This window comes from Bubalus bubalis, chromosome 9, assembly GCF_019923935.1.
Source record: "Bubalus bubalis isolate 160015118507 breed Murrah chromosome 9, NDDB_SH_1, whole genome shotgun sequence".
NCBI classification, from domain to species: domain Eukaryota; kingdom Metazoa; phylum Chordata; class Mammalia; order Artiodactyla; family Bovidae; genus Bubalus; species Bubalus bubalis.
The window spans coordinates 67,625,459-67,641,627 of NC_059165.1; the positions used below are offsets into that span (position 1 = coordinate 67,625,459).

Below are 16,169 nucleotides of genomic sequence, written 5' to 3' on the forward strand. Positions count from 1 at the left end.
AAGCCACGGTCGTATGCAAATTACTCCGGAAGCGGGGCGGAGCCACTGAGGTCCCAGAAGTCTCCGGGAAGCAGCCGGGCTGCGCGGCAGACTCGTTGGTCCTGGGAAGATGGCGGCGCCGGAGCCGGGGCGTTAGAGCGAATGCAGACGGCAGCCTCCTTCTCGGTGGGCGTACAGCCTGGTCCAGTGAGTGCGGGGATGGGGGCTTGGGCAGTCGGCCAGCCTCCGGATGGCGCCGACGCTGCTGGGATTGTGGGTCGGAGCAGGGCCTGTGGAGTCAGAGGGCGGTCCTGGAGAGCAGAGGGTGCTGGGTAGGCTCCCTGAGTGCTCTGGGCGTGGTCTGGGGGTCGTGGCGGAAATTTGGGGTGACCTGAGGCGCCCTGCGTTGGGCGGTGGAAAATCGGGGAGGGCCTAAGGTTGTACCTCCCCGGGGAGGGCCTGGGATGCATTTGAGACGGGTCTTAGGGCCTCTCGGGTGGCTTGGGGCGGGCCCTGGGTGGCCAGGTGTGTAGAGGAGGCGCTTTGGGATTGTTTTGGAGACTTTGGGATAAAAACAGAAGTTTAGGCCGGGCCAGGGGAAGCCAGGGACAAATTGAGAGTGGGGTCTGGAAAGCACATTTTGTAGGGGCGGGGCCGGAGGGCTTTGGGGCAGAGCTTAAAAAGACTGCTGTTTGGGCTTGTGGACGGGGTCTCAGTGTTCCGGGGCGAGGCTTTAAGAAGGAGCGGGTAATGTGATTGGGAAGGTCAAAGGAAATAACCTTAGTCGCTGCTGGGCGCAAAGAGCCTGCTCAGGAAGCGTTCACTGACCCTTTCTGTACCCCTGGAAGCCAGGCCCCAAGTTGCTGCCTAACCCCCACCCTGCCTCCCTGCCTCTGTCTAAGGCAGCCTCACTGGTTCTCCTGTGTCCACGGGCTCCTTCTTAAGAATAGACCTGGGTGCTACCTCTCGTCGCAGCTTTCACTGTCCCCGTCACGGTGCACCTGGACCAGTGCCATCACCTCTACCCCATTCCCCAGCCGTGCCCTCCAGACAGCCAGAGGGGCCTGTGCAACAGAAACAGGCTTCTTGGGCCTCCCATCTCCCTCCAAGTGAAACCCCCAGGCCCTGCAAGACCTGCCTCATCCCCTCCCCATCCTTACCTTGCTCCACGCCCCCACTCACTCTGTTCCCGCTCTGCAGGCCCAGACACTGTTTGAACACCCCAGGCTCAGTCAAGCCTCTGGGCCTTTGAACTGGCTGTTCTCTCCGCTTGACATGCTCTTCCTTCCAGCTGCATGGATTGATCCCTGGCCATGCTTGTGTAAAACGCAGCTCCCTGGCCACACACGGGGCAGGGGTTGAGTCCACTTTGTCCCCCGTGGTAACCAGCATCCACCACCGCACTCGGGGCCCTGCAGGCACCCTGTGAAGATGGATGACAAGCCTGTCTTCCCTCCTGTAGGAGCTGGTGACCGTCCTCCCTGTGTGACCTTGGCAATTGGGAGCCATGGACCTGGCTTACATCTGTGAGTGGGAGAAATGGCCCAAGAGCACCCACTGCCCGTCGGGTCCCCTGGCCTGCACCTGGTCCTGCCGCAACCTCATCGCCTTCACCACGGACCTGCGCAGTGATGACCAGGGTGTGCCACCCCCCATCCCAGGCCCCCTCATAGGGCCCTCCCCCCCAGCTCCCATGGGGTTTCCTCCTCTGAGACAGGGGTGCTGAGGGGCACAGAGATAACCTTGAGGAACGGCCGTGGCTGCGGGGCAGGGGGAGAGGGGGCAGTGGCCGCTTGTGGCTTGCTGAGGCTCCTGAGGGAGTTTTCCAGCCGCACGTGTCACCACCAGCTTTGCGGTGCACTCTGCCACAGGGCTGGTATTCTTCCCACCACAGAGCAATACGCACTTCTTAGAATTAGGAAAATGTGAAACTTTAGGATGAGGAGAACCCTAACCTTCCATGGAGAAACACCTGCTGTTAGTGTTTTGGGTCCATTTTGAAAGCACAGTTGTAACCTCACAGAAGGCAGGGTCATGGTCTCCCCTCGGGCTGCCTGTGTATAAATCATGTTTCTGGAGCCCCTGCAACCTGGCTTCAACACTTCCTGATCGGCTTCGACACCCCGATCCCCTGGGGTGGTTGGGCACCAGGCCGTTGTTGCCACACTGACCTCACTGTCCCTTGCAGACCTGACCCGCATGATCCATATCCTGGACACTGAGCATCCCTGGGACGTGCACTCCATCCGCTCAGAGCACAGTGAGGCCATCACCTGCTTGGAGTGGGACCAGTCCGGTGAGGGCAGCCCCCCACCCTGAATGCCAGGGCTGCCTGCTCTGTCTTCCTGGCCTTGGCCCTGGGCTCAGAGCTGGGACTTGAAACCCTGACCTGTGCCTTTGAGGCTTCTGCTCTTCTCACCCCTGTTTCTGAACTCACCTGTGCTGGTCCCTTGCTCTACAACCTCCAGTCTGGCCCCCCACCCTGATGGACTGTGGGGATGGGGCTTGTGACGCAGGTTTGCCCAATCTCCCCCTTCTCCCCAGGCTCTCGTCTGCTGTCAGCTGATGCCGATGGGCAGATCAAGTGCTGGAGCATGGCTGACCACCTGGCCAACAGCTGGGAGAGCCCCGTGGGCAGCGTGGTGGAAGGGGACCCCATCGTGGCCTTGTCCTGGCTGCACAACGGTGTGAAACTGGCCCTGCACGTGGAAAAGGTGGGTGTCCTGCCTGGGGGAGTAGGCCTCAAGCCCAAGGAGGGCTTGGCTCCTCCTCTCATGGTGCCAGGCTGTCACACCTGCCACCAAGTTGTCAGCATCTGTGTTGCTAGCATCTCCCCCGTGGTTGATGTGGTGACAGCCCTTGATTCCTGTCTGCACCCCATGGTTCAGCCCGGCGTCCCCCTGAGAGGGGAGCCTCCTGGGTTAGGGTGCTGAGTTCAGTCCCCAAGTCATACCTCAGCCGTCCTCATTGTCAAGTGGGGCCAGGGGCTGGGCCAGGATTCAATATGAGAAAGCGAGGGGGGCTTGGTCAGGGCCATGCCTGGGTGAGGCCTATGGCAGCAGCAAGAGCTCATGTGGCTTGGTCAGCTCTGCTCCCAAGCCAGGAGGCCCTCCTAGAATGATGCTGTGGGAAATGACCTTTCCGTCCCTTCCCTGTGTCTGCCTCCTGTTCCTTCTCCCCTAGGGAGTGACTCATTGCAAGGCTTACTGCCTAACCATCTGGACCGTTTTTTCTGTGGGAGGTTTCTTTTTCAGACTTTCAGCATCTCCCCTTGGGGCTCATTTGGGGGCTTTTGCTTCTTTCTTTCCAACACTGCTCTCACCTACATGTCCGGGAAACTCAGCTGGGGCTGTGGTCAGCCCTGCCCTCCCTGGATGTCTAGTCCCATGAGCCTGGGGGTGCCTGGGTGAGCTTAGTAAGTCTGCTCCTCGTCCCCAGACAGAGGGGCAGAGTCTCCCACTGCTCGGAGGAGCTCTGTGCAGTCTCCAGCTCGTGCTGTTTCAGTGACAGATGCTTTGTGCTGACAGAAAGGAGTCAGGGGTGCAGGCCTCCATAGGGTCTGCCCCTAGGGATGCTGGGAAAGGCAAAGCTGGGGCAGAGGCCAGCGCAGCAGTGGCTGGTGGCCCACGGGCAAAAAGATGAAAAGACGAAAGAGCAGTGGCAGCTGCGCTTCCCAGCACTGCCTCCAGGGGGCATATCTGAGTCCTGCAGCCACTTGCCTGGTGCCCAGCTTGCTCTGTGCACTGGCTCAGGCGTGCTCCCACACTGCCCACGCAAGGAGCCCCGAGTGGCTGAACTGAGCAGTTGAGAACACTGGATGTCTGTCTGGCCCTAAAGAAAACGCGGCTGACTGCTGTCCCTCGTGTGTCTAGCTGTGACCTCCTTATCATGTCCTTGGACATGCAGACAAGGACACTGAGGATCAGAGAGGCCTGTGTCACCCAGCGCTCAGTGGCTGAAGCTGCATCTGACCTCAGGCTTGGACTCTTGAGGCTTCTGCTGCCTGGTTCCTCTGTGTTCCTGAGGGTGTGGTTCCCAGGAGGGGGTCCTTGGGCCACGAAGGTAGACCCCTAAAGGCCGAGTGTGAACTGGGTCCCCCACCCCCAGCCCCCTGCAGCTGACCCCTCCCCTCCCTTACAGTCTGGTGCCTCCAGCTTTGGGGAAAAGTTCTCCCGCGTCAAGTTCTCACCATCGCTCACACTGTTCGGGGGCAAGCCCATGGAGGGCTGGATCGCTGTCACGGTCAGCGGCCTGGTCACTGTGTCCCTGCTCAAGCCCAGCGGACAGGTGCTCACCTCGACTGAGAGCCTGTGCCGGCTGCGCGGCCGCGTGGCTCTGGCCGACATCGCCTTCACAGGTGGCGGCAACATCGTGGTGGCCACAGCGGATGGCAGCAGCGCATCACCGGTGCAGCTGTACAAGGTGTGCGTGAGCGTGGTCAATGAGAAGTGCCGCATTGACACCGAGCTCCTGCCCTCGCTCTTCATGCGCTGCACCACCGACCTCAGCCGCCGCGACCGGCTGCCCGCCATCACCCACCTGAAGTTCCTGGCCCGCGACATGTCGGAGCAGGTGAGCCCACCCTGCCACCTCAAGGCTAAACCCACACCTGGGCGGGGCTGCTCCCTTCAGGGGCTCCTGCCTTTTCCAGCTTCTAGAGGCACCATATCTCTGTCTTGCGGCCCTTCCCTCCATCTTCACAGCCAACAGTGCAAATCCCCCATCTCTCTGTCTCTGACCCTCTGCCTCCCTCTTATAAGGACCCTGTGATGACACTGGGCCCCCTGGGGAATCCAGGGTCATCCCTATCTCAGGGGCCTTAGCTTAATCCCTCCTGCCAAGTCTCCTGTGCTCCATAAGGTGATGTATCCCCGGGTCCCAGGACCAGGGTGGGGGGGTCTCTGGGGGCAGAGTTGAGCTACCTGTACCAGGTTCCCTGAGGTCCCTCGTAGCCTTGTGCTGACCAGCCCTAGCTTCACCAGTCCCTGATGTGTTTCCCTGGTACCTTTGCTTCCCGCCAGGGCACCATGGATGACCATCCCCAGCACAGCACAGCACTCCCCAGGGGAGTGAGGACAGTGGGTGGGCAGCTGCAGACGCGGGCCAGGCGGGCCTGGGTTGTACCCACAATGGCATGTGAGCCCTAAGATGAGCCAGAACCCCGCAGAGGCCATGGGCTGTTCTAGGCCCCTCACCACGCACCCACCCCTAGGTACTGCTGTGTGCATCCAGCCAGACGAGCAGTGTGGTGGAGTGTTGGTCACTGCGCAAGGAGGGACTTCCTGTGAACAATATCTTCCAGCAGCTCTCTCCGGCTGGTGAGTCACCCAGGTGGCCAGGCACACTCAGACTACCCTGGGTGCAGCGAGGCGGCGCCGTGGTGGCCTGAGTTTGCTAGAACATGCCCACCTCTCCCTCCCTCTCTGACCTTGCACCCACGTGGAGCCCCACGTCCCCGCCAGAGGGGCCCGCTTCCTGATACCTATGTGGCTGAGATGCCGGGGGTGAACCGTGGCCACATAGCCCAGGGCGTTCCCACTGCCAGTAGTGCTCATGGCTCTGGAGTGACTGGCCTGAGTCAAGAGGCCCTTGAGGTCCATCCACCCACAGGTGGGTTACATACGCTGCTCAACACAGTCCCAGAGGAGTTGTATGAGGCTGCACCTCCTGAGTAGGGTCCTGGCCCTTCCCGAGTCCCAGGCTGGCCCTGCTCCCCACCTGCCGTGCGGTCCCACCCTGGGACCTTATCACAGTAGGACCAGACTTCACTCAGAAGGGCCTCCCTTCCTGTTGGAGCCTCTTCCTGAGGCAGGCATCCAGGTGCTCAAGGGTCTCTGCTGAGTTCACCTGCTGCCCCCCCACCCCATTCCTTGTCCCAGCCTCACAGCCCTGTGGGCTCTTAGACCTGCCTCTCCTGCCCCTTCCTCCTAACCTTTGCCCACACTGGTCTCCCTCAGGCCCCACTCTACCAGCTACTGTCCAGCCCGCGGTAGAGGCGGTGGCCTGACTTGGGTGGACAGTGGGTCCAGGTAGACTCAGGCAAGCTGTTCAGCCTCTGACAGCAGCCACTCTCCTCTGTGACCTAGAAACGGCCAAGGCCGTCAGGAAGCCAGTGTGGGCAGCTGGTGCGGGCCTGGCCTGAACGTGCTCCCTCTCTGGGGATCGCCTTGGCTGTCACCATGACAGCTCTGCTCAGCTGCCCCTCTCTGGGACTCTGTCTCCCTGTGGGATGACATTTTCCAGGAGACTCCTCTTGCTGAGACGTTGGGGGCAGAGCTCTCAGGACAGGTGGGCACAGAGGCGTGTTATCACAGCCAGCCTCAAACTCTGTTTCAGAAACAGAGCTGGACACTCCTGGGTCGGGCCACCTCACTGCTCCGGCCTGCTTCCCTGAGTCTGCCGGCCCCCTGGGGCAGCTGGAGTGCTGGCCACCAGCTGGGTGCCTGGGCTTGTCTCAGCGTCACCTTGGTGTCTGGGCACCTCTGCCCACAGCACGCAGAGACCAAGCCCAGATGGATGGGAACCACCCCGCCTCTTGCTGGGGGGCTCCGTTGTGGCACCGAGGGTGTGGGTGCCAGGAGCGGCCTGTCTGTCCACCTCCTGAGGGAGCTGGGGTCCACCCAGGACCTCTTGGACCACAGGGACAGAGAACCCCGCGTAGACCAGTCAAGTCCACAGGAGAATTTTGGGGTTTGTGTGGCAGCAAGGTCTGGGATGGGTTCCCCTCCTCGGCGTATTGGCTCCTTCGAGGGGACAAGGTGGCCACCCCTCCTCCTGACAGCTGCTTGCCCAGGCAGACACCTCCTCCCATCGCTGTGAAGGGCCCAGAATCGGGCCCTGTGGGGGACCCCCGCCCCCCTTCCCTGCTCCTATGAGTTGGCTGGGGGCCCCAGGAGGGGAAGGGCGCTGGGTCCAGTCCACCCTTGTTGCGTTTCAGTCTCATCTTCGTTTTGTTGCCCCTTGTCTCCCACACCCCATTTCAGTTGGTGACAAACAACCCACAATTCTCAAATGGCGGATTCTGTCAGCCACCAATGACCTGGACCGTGTGTCTGCTGTGGCACTGCCCAAGCTGCCCATCTCACTCACCAACACTGACCTGAAGGTGGCCAGTGACACCCAGTTCTACCCCGGCCTCGGTACAGTGTCTCAGGGTTCCTGGGGGTCAGAGGGAGGGGTGCACTGTGGCCTTGGCCTCCAGTCTCAGGGTCGTGAGAACCTGGCCCAGCCTCACGTCAGTCCCAGTGGGGATGAGGACACTGCTCTTGATATCCAGTGAGCTAGAAAGGCTATGAGGTTGCCAACAAGCTGGGCACGGTGCAGCCACTTTCCATTGTCCAAGGCTGGGCTCAGCCGCTTGACCTGCATGTGCCCCCAGGGCTGGCCCTGGCCTTCCATGACGGCAGTGTCCACATCGTGCACCGGCTCTCACTGCAGACCATGGCCATCTTCTACAGCTCTGCCGCCCCGCGCCCTGTAGACGAGCCAGCTCTCAAGCGCCCCCGGACCACAGGCCCCGCCGTCCACTTCAAGGCCATGCAACTCTCCTGGACCTCCCTGGCCCTCGTGGGCATTGACAACCACGGCAGGGTCAGTGCTGTGCTGGGGGTGCCAAGAGTGAGGGGCCTGTGCCTCTGTGTGGTGTGGCCATTGTTGCAGGGTGAGGCCTGTGGCCTGCGGGGGTTGCGCAGGAGGTGGCTTAGGGTGGCTTCTCCTCACATGTGGGGTTCTGACGCCTCCCCCACCTTTCCCCCACATGCACGCCAGGTGCCCTGTGTTGGCCTCTTGCCTCTCAAAGGAACCCATCCATGGCCTGGCAGGAGGACAGGTGCCTCTCAACATCCACTCTCACACTTGCTTACACACATCTACATGTGTTTACACACTTGCTCACACGTGCATGTGCCCCCTACTCCCCAGGAAATCACTATCGGGCAGTGTACCTACTTGGCCCTACCCTCGGCATCTGGGATGGGTGGGATAGGGATGGGTTTGGCCTGGTGAGAGGGACCATGCGGCCCCCAAGTGGACTTGCAGGCCCTGCCACCCCACAGGCACACCCTTGGTGGAAAGGGCTCTGTTCATGCCACCTGGCCAGGCTGTAGCTCTGTAGCCCTCCCAGGTGACAGGAGATGAGGCAGGCCAGGACCCCACATGGGCTGAGCCCGCCCTGTCCCTGGTGCTCAGACTCCCATCCCCTCACGCCCTGCCCTCTCCCCACAGCTGAGCATGTTGCGCATCTCGCCATCCATGGGCCACTCGCTGGACGTGGGGTTGGCCCTGCGGCACCTGCTTTTCCTGCTGGAGTACTGCATGGTGACTGGCTATGACTGGTGGGACATCCTGCTGCACGTGCAGCCTGGCATGGTGCAGAGCCTGGTGGAGAAGCTGCATGAGGAGTACACACGCCAGAAGGCCGAGCTGCAGCAGGTGCCGGCCTTTCCCTGCCCTCCCCTGGGGCCCCCTTCTTACCCGTGGGTCAGGCAGCCCACCTCCCTGCCTTCTCAGCCCAGGAGGGTGCGGTTGCAGGCCTGGCTGCACCTGCCTCTGCGTGTCAGTGGAGGCCTTTGCCCCTGTGATAAGAACAGTGACCTCGAGTTTTAAAGATGAGAGGGGCAGGAAGAAATGATCCCCCAGACGCATCGCACGTAATTGCAAACCTAGAACCTCCCTGAGGTGAGCACTGCTAGGAATCCAGAATTGTCCTCTGTGCCCCGGTCTCCAACACAAGGAGGAAACAGAAAGGAGAGGTCGCGTGGTTTTTAGCAGCCTGCTCACATGTGCGAGAGCTTGGATGTGCAGGGCTTAGACCTGAGAGCTCAGATGTGAGAGGGTGCTGCCGGCGTGAACTGCACAGGAGGGAGCTGGCTTCAGAGCCAGGAATGCCGCTAGTGTCCAGCCACTCAGTGCTCGGCTGAGCTGTGTGCGCGCACCTTGATGCTGTCAGTCCTTCAGTCGTGGCATCCCAGGAGACATCAGGGTCAAGGAATGAGGTGGGGTAGAGCAGCATCCCCGCCCCTACCCACTTCATGCCAGGCACCCCCAAATCGTTAGGGATCCCAGACGTGGCCCTTTGGCCCCTGGGGTAGACCCACCCACAGGTTGAAACCCTGCTGTTCTGTGAGGGAAGGTTCTACTTGATTCTGCCAGAAGGAGGGCAAGGCCCAGAGATTTAGCCCCTTGCCCATTGGGCCCAGTGCCTTGCTCTGGCCCCGCCCCAAGGCGTGAGCCCCAATTGCTCACATCCTGGCCACCCAGGTCCTGTCCACCCGGATCCTGGCCATGAAGGCCTCGCTGTGCAAGCTGTCGCCCTGCACGGTGACTCGCGTGTGCGACTACCACGCAAAGCTTTTCCTCATCGCCATCAGCTCCACGCTGAAGTCGCTGCTGCGCCCACACGTGCTCAACACACCCGACAAAAGTCCTGGCGACCGGCTGACCGAAATCTGTGCCAAGATCACAGACGTCGGTGGGTCCAGCTCCATCCTGCAGGCCACTCTGGGTCCCGCCCCCACCCTCCAAGTGCCCTTTCTGTCTGCCAGGGAGGATCCCTCAGGTGTCTTGCATGTGCCCCCCCTCCCCCCACCACTGCCCTTGGGGACACATGGTGGGTGTTACTGGGAACAAAGATGAGGCAGCCTGGGTGGCATCCCCAGGGTCACTGTATGTGTGGGCGCCTGGAGGCTGGCGGGAACTCCAGGCTGTCCTGCCCAGGGGGTCCAAGGGGTGTCAGGTGTCCTGGAGCCTCTCCCTCCAGCCCTGCCCTCCAGGGCCCCCTATGTGAGGTCCCAGCCTCCCCTGACTGCCTGTCCCCTCCCAGACATTGACAAGGTCATGATCAACCTCAAGACGGAGGAGTTCGTTCTGGACATGAACACGCTCCAGGCACTGCAGCAGCTCCTGCAGTGGGTGGGCGACTTTGTGCTGTACCTGCTGGCCAGTCTGCCCAACCAGGTGTGCCCTCCGCCCCACCTCCTCCAGCTCAGCTCCTCCCAGAAGCCCCACCTCCTTGGCCCCACCCCTCCCCAAAGGCCATCTGATGGCAACTCACAGAGGTCCTGGAATGCTCAAACACGAAAGTGCACAACCAGAACCTTCCTCCCCATAGGGCTCCCCGCTGCGACCAGGCCACAGCTTCCTGCGGGATGGCACGTCGCTGGGCATGCTGCGAGAGCTGATGGTTGTCATCCGCATCTGGGGCCTGCTGAAACCTAGCTGCCTGCCTGTGTACACGGCTACCTCAGACACTCAGGACAGCATGTCCCTGCTCTTTCGCCTGCTCACCAAGCTCTGGATCTGCTGTAAGACACCTGCTCCTCTTCTCTCATTTCCCCACCAAAATACAAGCCCTGGCTGAGTCCCCCCACCATAATGTAATCTCCCATAGGTCAAATTTGCTCTGTTTTGGTCCCCCTACTATTTCCCCAGCACCTAGCACAGATCCAGGCACACCGTGGGTGCTCAGTAAACATCGGCCACTCTTAGGCTCCTATTTGTCCTGTGTCATGTGTTTCTGGGACCAGGCTTTGTCATTGTTGCCTCCCTGATGCCAGGAAGGGCACCCAGTACTCGCTGCACATTTTGTAAATGAATAAATGGATCTCCATTTTACAGAGGAGAGGACCAGGCCCGAGGAGGGGGAAGAGCTTCCCAGGCTCCTCAAGAAGTCAGGGCAGGGCTGGGGCCTGCACCTGGCGCTCTGTGAGCCTGAAGGAGGCCATTATGCCTCCTGGTGGGCAGTGCTGTGGGCAGGGCCGCTAAGCATGATTTCCTGTGTCCCCTGCTCCCCCCGCAGGTCGTGACGAGGGTCCCACAAGTGAGCCAGACGAGGCGCTGGTGGATGAGTGCTGCCTACTGCCCAGCCAGCTGCTCATCCCCAGCCTGGACTGGCTGCCTGTGAGTGACGGACTGGTCAGCCGCCTGCAGCCCAAGCAGCCCCTGCGCCTGCACTTTGGCAAGGCCCCTGCTCTTCCTGGTAGCTCCAGTGGTCTGCAGCTGGACGGCCTCATCAGGTATGTGCACTCACCTCTGACTCAGGGCCCTGGATACCTTTTCTTTCAGAAGAGTCTCCCCTAGACCTGCCTGACATCCCCCGTCACATGTCTGTCTCAGGGCCTCTGCCCGTGCTGCGCCTGCTGCTTCCTTCCAGCCTGACCTGAGTGCTACCCCCGATACTCCTCCCCTCCCTTGCCCCTGAGATTCCTCCTTGCCCCCAGACTCCTCCCCGCCCCACCCACCTCCTCTGCCCTGTCACTTCCCTCCATCCAGACACTATACTGTACTATAGTGTACAGGTCATCGGCTTGTACTAATTTGTGTCGTTGCTTGTCCGAGTGACGTCATCTTCCCCCTAGCCTGTCCCGGCCCACATGGAGGGCCCACTTGGCCAATCTTGGTTACTTGGCTCCAGCCCCTCTGGAGCTCAGGTTCACACCCCAAGCCCCCACCATAAATCGCACTGCAGCCCAGAGTGCCTGGCATGTCCCAAGGTGCCAGGAAGCAGAACACTCTTAGGCAGACCTTGCTGGGAGTGACCTTGGGGGCCATTCTTTGGATGTATGGAATCCAGAAAGCCCAGGCCTGCTGAGGGAGCAGCACCCTGGGTGGGGGTTTGTCCCCACTTTACAGGCAGGTAATCTCAATCTCCGAGGTCCAGTCCAGAGATAGACACCAGGCCAGAAGGCGAACCTACGACCCCACAGGCCACCTCCCATTCAAGGTGTCATGGGATGGATTCTCAAGTGGCCCTTTACTGGGGAGGAGCCTTAGTGTCCCCACAGCCCCCCTCCCCCTCAGGAAGACTCTGGGCCTTCCTCCTCCACTTCCGGATTTTCTTTCTCATCTCTAAAGCCGTGGGAGGAGCGGCTTGATGAATCACACACTTGTGGTTTGTGCTCGAGTTTCAGGAAACACTTTACACAGAGAGGCGGCTGGTCGCCAAAGGGCTTTCACACTCTAGGAAGTTTTCAAACTTGTGTAATACGAGTGCCCCAGCCTCAGAAATCCTGATGGGCTCGCTCCACTCTGCTCCAGGCACCACCCTCAGCGGGGGCCTGTGGGCAGAGGGTGTGTAGGAGTCTGGCTCCTGGATTCTCCCTGTTCTCACACACACTTTGCCTCTAGGAGACTGACCCGTACGTCTGTATGTGCGCATGCGTTTGTGTTTGCGTGTGTGCATGCATGTGTGCGCCCGTGCATGTGCACGCCCCTGAGCCTTCCCCTGCTCCTCTCCATCAGGGCGCCGGGCCAGCCCAAGATGGACCACCTGCGGAGGCTGCACCTGGGCGCCTACCCCACGGAGGCCTGCAAGGCATGTACCAGGTGAGCGGCTGCAGGAGATGCCGTTCCACTCCGCCACTAGCAGCTTCCCAGCCGACGGGACAGGGTCCCAGGATTGTGTCTGTCTGGGGCTCCTGAGCGGGTATCCCTGGCGGTCTTGATAAAGGGTGGGGCTGAGGTGGAGGGTAGCAGCGAGCAGCTGGCCCAAGCCTGCCTTCTTGGGGCTCCCAGTAGCCTGACAAGGGCAGAGATGGAGGAGCGGCCGCCTCCGCGCTGCTCGTGCACATGTGGCCCTGCTTGCTGCCAGACAACCCCAGGGTCACACCACTAGGCTTGGCCCACTGTCCACTCAGGGAAGTGAGGGGTGGTATTGAGTGGGGACAGAAGGATATGGAGGAATTAGCTCACTGTGTGGGGTGTAGGGGTGCAGGGAACACGATCCTGAGGTGGAGTAGCATGTGCCAGGCCCTGTGGCTACAGCCGGCCTGCCTGGCATCCCACCCACCTGCTTGCTCTATCTGCAGGTGCGGCTGCGTCACCATGCTCAAGTCGCCCAACAAGACCACTGCTGTCAAACAGTGGGAGCAGCGCTGGATTAAGAACTGCCTGTGTGGGGGGCTCTGGTGGCGCATGCCCCTCAGCTACCCCTGACTACATCCCGGCCTGTAAGTGCATTCTTTTTCTTTCTTTTCTTCTCTTTTTCACTTGTTATGGCCTTTAATTCTTAGGTGAATAATTTTTTTAAAGTTATTATAGTAAGGATTACAGTGTTGTTTCTGGCATACAGCACAGTGATTGAGTCATATGTATACACACATGTTCTTTTTCATACCTTGTCCATTATGGCTTATGATAGCATATTGAATATAGTTCCCTGTGCTGTACAGTAGGACCTTGTTGTTCATCCTTTTTATATGTAGCAGTGTGTATCTGCTCATCCCACACTCCCAATTTATCCCTCCCCTCTTTCCCTTTGGTACCATAAATTGGCATTCTTTGTTTGAGTTGGTTTCTGTTTTGTAAATAAGTTCATTTGTGTCATAGTTTAGATTTGACATGTAAGTGATACCAAGTGATATTTGTCTTTTTTTGTGTGTGTCTGACTTACTTCGCTTAGCATGATAATCTCTGGGCCCATCCACTGCTGCTGAAAGTGGCACTCTTCTTTTTTGTGGCTGGGCGATAATTGCATTGTGTATCTATGTGCCATGTGTCTATCCATTCCTCTGTTGATAGACCTTTAGGTTGTTTCCATGTCTTGACAGTCCTGAATGGTGCTACAGTGAACATTGAGGGGCATGTGTCTTTTTGAATTATAATTTTGCTTGGATACTTGCCCAGGAGTGAGAATGCTCATTTTCTGAGGAACCTCCATACTGTTCTCCACAGTGGCTGCACCAACTTATATTCCCACCAAGAATGTAGGAAGGTTTCCTTTTCTCCATGCCGTCACCAGAATTCGCAGACTTTTTAACTATGGCCGTTCTGACTGGTGTGAGGTGAATCCTCATTGTAGTTTTCGTTTGAGTTTCTTTAATAATTAGCGATGCGAAGCATATTTTCATGTGTCTATTGGCCACCCATATGTCTTCTTTGGAGAAATGTCCATATAGATCTTCTGCCAATTTTTTTGATTGGGTTGGTTTTTGATATTGAGCTATATGAGTCGTTTGTATACTTTGGAAATTGCACCCTTGTCAGTTGCATTGTTTCCAAATATTTTCTCCCATTCTGTAGGTTGTCTTTCGTTTTGTTTATGGTTTCCTCTGCTGTGCAAAATGTCAGTGGATTCCTGATGAACTTACAGGAAAGCCATGCTGTCCCCTTGCCAGTGACAGAGCAGCCATGTGCTCCAGACCTTCGCTGGGTGTTCTTAGACACCACCACCCTGGAACTATGCTTTGGGGGCCTTGTCTGCTGCGCCAGCACCCCTGTAACCGACAGGGCCAGTGAGGACACAGCCTGAAGCCTCAAGTTGGCACCTCAGCCCAGCCGTCGAGCCTCTTTCTCCCCCGGAGCCTGTTGATTTATCTGGGAGGAGGACCTAGCCACGTGATCACCCTGCGAGGTGGTAACTGAGATAGGCTGGGGCTTGCCCCAGGCAGAACCACGGCAAGTGCCGCCCCTCAGGACCCAAAGGACCCCTAGGTCCCAGTTCAGAGGGTCCAGGATCTGAGGACTCTGCTTTAGAACATGACACATGAAGCTGCCAGGCGTCCAGTGGCCACTGTCAACTGACACCAACCGGGCGTCAGCCTCGGGTCCCCCACCTGTACCTGTCACTGCTGTCTCTGACATGGGCAGGCCCCAGAAACGTCCCCCCGGGCAGCAGGTGTCTTGTCGTTGTCCTGGGCGCCACCCCCCCACAGCCCATCCCCCTCCACAGGCATAGGATTCTGTGCCTGTGTGTGTTGCTTTCCTGCTTGACCAGCATTTATTGAGCACCTACTGTCTACCAGACGCAGGCGTCCCAGCGGGGAGCAGTGGGCTGGACGTGGGTGGAGGCTGCTCCCTACTCCCTGGGTTCCTGCACATAGGAGTATCTCTGTCTCTTCTTTCTGCCTCCCTGCCTTCCTCCTCTCCCCCACCAGGTTTTTGGGAGCTCAGGCTGTGGCCCCCAGGGGTCCTGCCTCACCAGCAACCACTCACCAATTATGTGGCTCCCCAGGGTCCAGACACAGTACCTGCCTGTTAAGCAGTAATTGCTTCTCTTGTTTTCCTTCTGGAGGCTCGAGGGAGAGCAGGCTGGGTAGGTGTCCTGCAGAGGTCAGCATGCTGCCCGCTGTGTCAGGCTTTCAGGGACTGGCAGCGCTCCAGGGGCCCCATTACCTGGGCCAGTTGCCCACCTGCCTGTGGCCCCAGCACTCAGGGGTGTCCATGTCTTGCCATCTGAGTGGTGCTTTCTGCAGGGACCTGTGGGGTACCCCCCACCCCGTGCTGCTGCTGGCGCCCCAGCCCCTTGGAGAAACGGGCCTGAAATGGGCAGCCTCTCTGGCGGAGCGGCACATGGCCCAGGTTCTTGCATATATTTTCTCAGCCTTTTACCTCATTTGACCATATATTTTTTAAGCCACTTGCCTTTCTGAAGTCATTCTAAAGTCTTTAAAGCAGCTACTTGTTTTAGAAAAGTGAGCGTGTTTCTTGCACTCATATTTCATTGCTTTAAGGTTAAATAGAGGAGGTTTACACCACAGCCACCATCCTCAGATGCTCCCTGGAGGACGAGTCCTGGTCCCTTCCCCTTGGACCTGCTCCGACCCATCCTGTGCAGGGGAGGTGGTGCCGGCTGACCTGAGGCTGGTGGGACCTGGCCTGGCTCCTGGGCCTCCTCCTAGAGCCTCTGGACACCTGCAGGCTGGCCCCTTGGGTCTGGTCACCCAGGGGGTGGAGCAGGGACACCCCCATGCCTGTGTGACCCCGACCCGCACAAGCTGAGCGAGATGAAGGGGATGGGATGGCTCAGCATCACCGAGTTTAGGGCAGCTTGTCACTGAGTGGTGGATGACCGGAGTGCCCAAGAGCTGCTGTGACGAGCCCAGTGGGCATGCCCATGCCTGGCTATCCAGAAATGTCAAGTCATCTGAGGGCCCTGTTGGAAAGTCCTCCAGGTTGGGAGGGGGTTTGTGGGTGGGCAGATTTCCTTGCCCCTCATCCTTCCCCCACCCCATGTCCACACAGATCCCCTTCTGGGGACAAGAGTAGGCATTCCTGTGACAGGAAGAGGCAGTTTGGTCCCTCTGATTGCATGTCTCCTGTGCCCTCAGTCTCCTCAGAGCCAGGCCCACGGGACCCCATTGTGGCTGAGGAGGCTGAAGACACCATCCTCCAGATAGGAGTGGAAGCAGAAGCCCTTCAGGGTCCAGGGTCACAGGTGACTGCAGCAATGTGCCCCCCCACACACACCCGGGTAT

The 16,169-nt window shown here is 59.2% G+C and overlaps 1 protein-coding gene across 1 annotated transcript; it reads left to right on the plus strand.

The window, feature by feature from the left end:
• The first annotated feature begins 31 nt into the window (after positions 1-31).
• MED16 (mediator complex subunit 16) lies at positions 32-15,386 on the plus strand. Its single transcript, XM_006052750.4, has 16 exons — positions 32-186; positions 1,442-1,619; positions 2,168-2,275; positions 2,524-2,693; positions 4,120-4,551; positions 5,192-5,297; positions 6,963-7,118; positions 7,358-7,569; positions 8,203-8,409; positions 9,238-9,448; positions 9,800-9,933; positions 10,088-10,280; positions 10,775-10,991; positions 12,217-12,300; positions 12,783-12,923; positions 13,996-15,386. The coding sequence occupies exons 2-15, from the start codon at positions 1,487-1,489 to the stop codon at positions 12,907-12,909; spliced, it is 2,490 nt and encodes an 829-aa protein (XP_006052812.1). The 5' UTR covers positions 32-186; positions 1,442-1,486; the 3' UTR covers positions 12,910-12,923; positions 13,996-15,386.
• The last annotated feature ends 783 nt before the right edge of the window (positions 15,387-16,169 follow it).